This window comes from Pelodiscus sinensis, chromosome 29 (assembly GCF_049634645.1).
Source record: "Pelodiscus sinensis isolate JC-2024 chromosome 29, ASM4963464v1, whole genome shotgun sequence".
Taxonomy (NCBI): domain Eukaryota; kingdom Metazoa; phylum Chordata; order Testudines; family Trionychidae; genus Pelodiscus; species Pelodiscus sinensis.
Window position 1 is genome coordinate 144,474 of NC_134739.1, and position 7,592 is coordinate 152,065.

The 7,592-nt window shown below is 48.8% G+C and overlaps 1 protein-coding gene across 2 annotated transcripts in view; it reads right to left on the bottom strand.

Moving 5' to 3' along the window:
• The window catches only part of EFTUD2 (elongation factor Tu GTP binding domain containing 2), a 36,951-nt gene extending 29,525 nt beyond the window's left edge, over window positions 1–7,426 (bottom strand). The window contains exons 1-4 of one of the 2 annotated variants that reach the window (XM_075911718.1): window positions 7,268–7,426; window positions 6,281–6,389; window positions 3,700–3,865; window positions 3,168–3,246 (exon numbers count right to left, since the gene is read on the bottom strand). In XM_075911718.1, coding sequence (XP_075767833.1) covers window positions 3,168–3,246; window positions 3,700–3,865; window positions 6,281–6,385 — 350 coding nt within the window. In that variant the 5' untranslated portion in view covers window positions 6,386–6,389; window positions 7,268–7,426. The remainder of the gene's footprint in view (window positions 1–3,167; window positions 3,247–3,699; window positions 3,866–6,280; window positions 6,390–7,267) is intronic. The other variant, XM_075911719.1, reaches the window with a different exon arrangement.
• Window positions 7,427–7,592: the final 166 nt, after the last annotated feature.

The following is a 7,592-nucleotide window of genomic DNA, read 5'->3' on the forward strand; positions in this document are numbered from 1 at the left end:
AGATATTGAAGAACAGGTTGGATAGACATCTATCAGGGATGGTCTAGATGGTGCTTGGTCCTGCCATGAGGACAGGAGACTGGACTCAATGACATTTCTAGGTCCCTTCCAGTTCTAGTGTTCTAGGAGTAGAGAGATTTTATTTCCTTTGTAACTGGCACTGATGCAACCACTGCTGGAGAATTCAAGGAGGCTGTTGATCATTTGGAGAGGATTCAGAAAGGAGCCATAACAATGGTTACAGGATTGGAAAAAAAAATGCAGCGCAATATTCAGGCACTAACTCTATTCAGTTTATCCAACAGAAGGTTATGGGAAGATTTGATCATAGGATCCTCGCAAATACCTATGGGAGGAACAGAAACATACGAAAAGACTCTTCAATTGGACAGACAGATATAAGAGGATCCAATGGCTGGAAAATTAAACTGCTTCAGACTAGAAGTATGGCATGGACTGTTAACAGTGGGAGCAATTAACCACTGTAACAACTTAAACATAAGACGATAAAAATGGACAATGGCCCTTCCAGCCCAGTGTCTTGGTCTGACAGTGGCCAGAGCTAGATGCTTCCAACGGAGGACAGAACAGGGCGATTTACTGAGTGATCCGTTCCTTGTTATCCAGCCCGAGGCTCTAATAGTGAGAAGTGTAGGGACACGCAGAGCGAGGGATTACATCACTGTCCATCCTGGCCAATAACCTCCGAGGGACCCAACAGCCAGGAACTTACCCAATTCTTTTTTAAACCGAATTATACTTCTGACCTTCAAAATCCCCTGGCAGCGAGTTCCTCAGGTGACTGTGTGTCGTGCAAGATATTTCTAGTGTTTGTTTTAAATCCCTTGCACACTAATTTCATAGGCTGACCCCTGATCTGAGTGTCACGGGAAGGAGTAAATAACAGTTCCCTATTTATTTTTCCCAACTGGTCAGGATTTTGTAGATCTCTGTCATCTCTGCCCTTTGTTGTCTCTTTTCCAAACTGAACAGTCTCAGTCTTTCAATTTTTCATCACAGAGACCCTGGTCCATCCCCATCTTGTTTGCTGCCCTTCTCAGTACTTTTTCAACACTAATGTATAGTTCTTGAGATGGAAGAAGCAGGACTGCATGGCACCAGTCACTTATATAGTAGCATGATGATACTTTCTATCTTAATGGTTCCTAACATTCTGCTAGCTTATCTAAGTACTGCCACACTGAGCAGAGGTTTTCAGAGAAATACCCACAATGATTCCAAGATCTCTTTCTGGAGTAGTAATAGTTCCTTTAGCTCTCATCAGTTCATACATCTAGTGGGGATTGTTTTCGAATGGGCATTACTTTGCATTTATTTCATCTGCCATTTTGTTCCCCAGTGACCCAGTTGTGTGTGAAGAGTTACAAAAGGATCGCACTCTGCTTTAGACTGAACTCTCTTGAACAAGTTAGTCTTGTCTGCATTCTTTGCCATCTCACCGTTTATCTAGTTTTCCAGGTCATTTATGACTAAGGCTGCAAGTCTGTTATGGTGCTCCGGGTGCAGGGGCTAGCAGACAGCCCCCAGAGCAGCCACACCCCAGAAACAACTAAGATTTAGTCATTGGCATTTATACTACAAATCAGGGACAGGGCAGGGGCCGTGGATTTTTGTTACGTCCAATTCATGACTTTTGCTAAAAATGCCAGTGACTAAATCTTAACCTTATTTATGAATATGTTAAACAGCACAGTTCCCACTACAGATCCTTTTTTTGGGGGGGAGCTATCTATCTACTCCTCTTGGCTGCAAAAACTGATTGCTGACTTCTAGCCAGTCAGGATTTTACAGACTGTTCAGTTTGGAAAAGAGACAAGGGGGAGATGGCAGTCTTTCCATTTACCCTCACAGGGACCCTGGCCCATTCCCATCTTGTGAAAAGTACTGAAAAGTGAAGCAAACATCTATAAAACCAGCGGGGGCTCTTGTACATTTCAAAGGAAGAATGCGGAAGTGCCTATCGACTAGTAAAATAACTGTTACTTAACATCCTTAGATGGTACCAGTCAATATGGGGAATAGATGAAATTATTGCATTTTTTGTTACTATAAACTCTAATCTCCCTGAGGATTTCACAATCATCATCTCCATGCTGGTCATGTGGTCAGTACTGTATTCCTACTGTTAGATTCATATTATTCAAGAGTGGAATTTCCATCCACAGAGATTATATGGTCGAGTTCGATCTAGTTAAGATTTTTATCAAATTTGACTCTATGCTTCCTTTCACATAGAGTTCCACCCCCCCCCCACCAGCAGGGCCTATTCCATTATTTCAGTATGTTTTTCATCCTGGTATTACTAGTATCACTATGCCCCATTGGTTATCATTCCACTCAACTTCTGTGATGCCTATTAAAGCAATATTCTCATTTAATACCAGGCACGCAAGTTCACCCATCTTAATATTGTTAGACTTTTAGAAGGTCTACTCATTTCTTATAAAATTTGTCAATATTTGCCTACCTTTGTGTGATGTTACTGAATGGGAGTCTTTCCTCTGATTCTCTTCAGTTATTTACCAGGATTTTATCTGGTGGATTCTCCATCCAAGGAAAGTTTTTAATTAATTAGAAGATCTGTGTAATACTTCACACTGCATTGTATAGATCATAACAATCCTTTCTGGCCTTACAATCTACCAAGTGCCTCATACAGTCAGTAGGACAGCTGTAAATACAACCCAGCATTCTGGACTCTCTCTACATGTTTTGCGTCAATCAAGAAAAGAGCTGTTTTAAGTGAATCCAAGGCGTGGGCTTTTCACTGACAAATTCCACACTGTGGTGAAAACTAGGGTTCTGAAGTTAGTGAAGTAAGACCACCGCACATGCTGTGCAATGCACTGAGTGGATGAATTTTTAAGCTTCAATTCCTCTTGCACCGTGTCTTCTGTCTCCCCTCTAGCAAGAAAACTGGGAACCAGCTGCTCTTGCTGTTATGGCAATGGCAGCCCTATAACTGGAAGATAAGATGTTTTCACCTCCACTCTTGAGCAGTTTTTTTCCTCTGAGTGGAATCTAAAAATCCCTTTTGCTCACTGCAGGCTCAGAACACGGGAAAGCGAAGGACACACTGTACAGATGACTTATACTTATACCAAATATGAGCTTCAGAAAGAAAAAGAAAGCCACACGGTACTCACTCCATTTCATACACAGTGACAGGCAACGTCTGCTCCATCAAGGAGAATTTCTTGGTTTTCACAGGTTTAATAATAGGCTCTAAAAACAAAACAAAGAAAAATAAAAAGGTATTCCCTAGTACCCCTCAGCCTCAACACGCTATACTTAGGAGTTAACAGTAATAAATAGTAGGCAAATCTCTAAGCTAGCAATACAATTTTCAAGTTCATGGCATAGAATCATAGGGTTGGAAGAGACCTCAGAAGGCATCCCTTTAACTCTTGTATGTGCAGAGGATTAAAAACTGAAATAAGTTTTATTTTGCCTTCTTTATAGTAACTCATTTTTGAATCTATGAACAAAATTCTTTAACTATCTCAGCAGAACTCCTGTTAAAATGACAGAAACAAAACGCTATCCAGAATGAAGTCTGAAGAGAGGAAAGTAAGGACACTGCCAGCAGCAAGACCTTATTTTCCCTATTCCTTACAAGTTTGCTTTAAGAAACTTGCCCTGATCACACTCACGATTTACTAATGGATCGTTACTCACCAGTGAGAGGCTGTGTATCTTCCTCCTGTACTATGGTCTCTACCTCAGGCCCATAAACCTCTTCGGCTGTTGGATAGTATTTCTTATCCTCATGCAGTACCACCTCCATTCCAGGATGATCTTCATCATGATCTCCTACGTCGTCATCATCATCATCGTCATCAAGCTGAAACCCACAAGAGTACTTTCCTATTCTTTAATGCCTTCACCCAAGGATCCAAACATTAAACGCCACAGTATCATCAGCCCTATTTTACAGTTCAGAAACTGGAGGTAATGAGTGGGTAGGCGAGTTGCTAATGGTCACACTTCAAGTCACTGGCCCAGCTGGAAAAGAATCCAGCCATCATGACTACACTAAAATCTAGATCAGGGCTCTTCAACAAGTGGCCCGCGGGCTGCCCACACTGCAGTTTGAGTTACACGGGGCTCAACATGCTGCCTGCAGGTGGGACCCAAAATAAAAAGGAGTCAACAGAATGGTCTTCTGTTGAGATGCATTTTAGTAGTTAAATTCCTGGACTGTCATTGCTCATTAAAATTGCAGTCATATGGGTGGAAACTGGGTAACTATTGCATTTCATTAATATCAGCAGAACTGACTTAGATGGGGCCTGCGTGTTGTGTAGTCCTGCCTTAATCTTTGTATTCATGCCTGTCAGTGTGAAAGAAGCTATTTGCATAAATATGCAACCACACGTAAGTTGCGGCGCTCGGCATGTGCTGGGAGTATCACTGCGGTCCCCGGGGCTTCCAAAGTTGAGTAGCCCTGATCTAGATCATATCCAACTGCAGTGCAGGCCCCAGTCTTTCTGTATCAGGCACCTTTCAAAGTCAGGTCCAGAAAAAGGTTGTGAGGGGCTTCCCATTTTTCAGTTTGGAGGCCATTTTCCCACCTGGAATCCATTTCAGATAGCCACAATGAGCAGCAGGTCATCTTTAAAACAGATCCCAACGCCATATGCAAGTGATGCTTACACGGCAGGCAATCGATAGTAATACCCAGTACACAACATACCCATGGACACACCACATCAAAGTGAAGCTACCAAACCCTGTGCATGAAACCCCCAAATCCCAGTTGTGTGGGAGCTGTGATTTCACCAGTACAATAATGACTATTTTACATGTACATATAAATACTCACACCATAAGGAATTCTATTTCTTTAAAGCAGAGGTGAGGAACCTTTTTTGGATAGGGGCCCCTGACAAACAAACCAAACCAAACCAATCCTCACTGATGTGGCTCAACTGAGAATGAGAAAGACATTCCCCTTGCACGCCAGAACTTTGGGGGCCCAGGCTAGTAGATGTAGTAGTTCAGTTTTGTGCACTCCAGCCCCATGGAGGAATAGTGAAGGGGCTGGAGCACTAGCGTGGGGACCCCAACCCTGAGGGGGACCCCAAGCCTCGGAGGCTGGATCTAGGAAAGCCAGGGGCCACATCCGGCCCCCAGGCCTCAGGTTCCACACCCCTGCTTTAAAAGAATAGCAGTGATTAGTTCCAATTTCTTAGATCATTGAAGATCTACCAAAAATTCAGTGAAAAAGAAATTTTCAACACCACTGCTAAACATACCACTGTTTCTTTTTTCATAAATACCATTCACATTCCTCGCTTCTCTAAATGTTCTTACACCAAGCTCACCACCAGACTCTGAATGCCTCCCAGACGTGCTTTAAACCATATGATGAACATGTCATGTCTTGGGGCTAACTTCTCTTACTTGGAGACACCAGAAAGTATCAGTAAAAATGAGCGATAGTCTACAGCTCTTGCTTAAAACATGAAAATCCTATTTGAATGTGCCCAGTAAAGGGGAAACTCACTTAAAACAGAGTAAGTTTCTTATTTTGTCCCACGTTCAAGACAAAATTCCTTGTCTTTTTCTGGCTATCAACAGGGCAGCCTAGTAGATTTTTTATTTTTATTATATTTTTATATACTTTGTTTTTGTAAATCTATTAAATCAGAATATTTAATAGTACATAAACATTTTCCTTCAAAACTCTAAGTAAGCTTGGTGTTGGGTTCTTTCTCTCTCACTTACTTACATTTTCTGGGGCCAGGAGACACTGACTCAGAAGAAATACAGGCTGAACCTCTCTAAATCGGGACTTTGGTCTGGCAACATCACACCACAGATGTTCCAAGACCAGAGTTCCAATGAAGAGCTGGCAGCCTAAAGCCCTGTGGGCTGACAGTCGGGCTGCCCAATTGGGCCTGGAAGCACAGTGGGGCTGACAGGGTAACGATGCCAACGGCAAGGGGTGAGCAGGCTGGGAGGTCATCAGCCAGGTCAGGGCTGGGGGGCCAGAAATGACCTCCCCTGGTCCGGCACAATCCCTCATTGTCAGGGATGAGGGACGGGTCAGGTCACAAGGGTGCCGGACCAGAGAGGTCCAACTTGTAATTACTTTTCAGCTTGCATCAGATGTCTGTGGATAACTACAGTCTTGATTAAACTTCAGGAGAACGGGAGGAGGACAACTAAGACCAGAATAACTTTCATTTCAGTTTTACATTATTTTGGTGCCATTTATGATAAACGAAGGCTTTTTGCACAAGTTTCACTGCACCTCATCAAGATCCTTGGACTCTCTACCCAGTTCATCGTCGTCGTCATCCGAGTCGAGCTCTGGCCCGATATAATTCCCGAACTCGTCATACAAGTCTGTGTCCATGATGCTACCGTGAGAGAGAAAGTCACGTGTAACGAGACTCCTTGGGGCAACGGTTTCCCGGCACCAGGGACGAAGCGGAGTCCTGCCCCCGACCCCCACCCTTGCCAGTTGAATTATTTATGAAACATCTGACAACTGCCCAGTGCGCCCCTACTCCCCCCCAGCCCGCCCAACACCCCGCCCACGTCACCTCCCTCCGAGCCCCCTCCTGAGCAATCAGTGCCCATCCCACAATGCACCGCGGCCACCCCATCCCCACGAGACCCCCTCTCCCAGCCCGTCACCCGCCCCAGGGCCCCCAGCGCCCCGCCCCCTCCAGAGCGCCCCCACCCCCCAGCGCCCCCCCGGCCCGCCCGTCACCCGCCCCAGGGCCCCCAGCGCCCCGCCCCCTCCAGAGCGCCCCCACCCCCCAGCGCCCCCCGGCCCGCCCGTCACCCGCCCCAGGGCCCCCAGCGCCCCGCCCCCTCCAGAGCGCCCCCACCCCCCAGCGCCCCCCGGCCCGCCCGTCACCCGCCCCAGGGCCCCCAGCGCCCCGCCCCCTCCAGAGCGCCCCCACCCCCCAGCGCCCCCCGGCCCGCCCGTCACCCGCCCCAGGGCCCCCAGCGCCCCGCCCCCTCCAGAGCGCCCCCACCCCCCAGCGCCCCCCGGCCCGCCCGTCACCCGCCCCAGGGCCCCCAGCGCCCCGCCCCCTCCAGAGCGCCCCCACCCCCCAGCGCCCCCCGGCCCGCCCGTCACCCGCCCCAGGGCCCCCCAGCGCCCCGCCCCCTCCAGAGCGCCCCCACCCCCCAGCGCCCCCCCGGCCCGCCCGTCACCCGCCCCAGGGCCCCCCAGCGCCCCGCCCCCTCCAGAGCCCCCTAGTCCCCCCCGGCCGGCCCCACTCACCCGCCGCCGCCTCCGGCCGCCCCTGCTCCTCGCCTCGCGCTCCGCGCCTTCCGCTCCCTCCCGGCAGCCGCTGCGACACCAGCGCGGAAGGACCCGGGGCTGGCCCCTCGCCTGCCCAACGGGCCGCTGGGATTCCCGCTGCAGCCCGCGCCGAGGCCGAGGTCGGGGTGGGGCGGGGCGGGGGGGTCGCAGGCCTGGGTCCGGCTGGCTCCGCGGGGCCGGGGCCGTTTCGGCGGAGCCGGATCTGATCAGGCGCGTGGCACGGACAGCCCTAGCCGGGGGCCTCGGCGCCGCGCCGCTCGTTGCTATGGAGACCGCCAGGAAG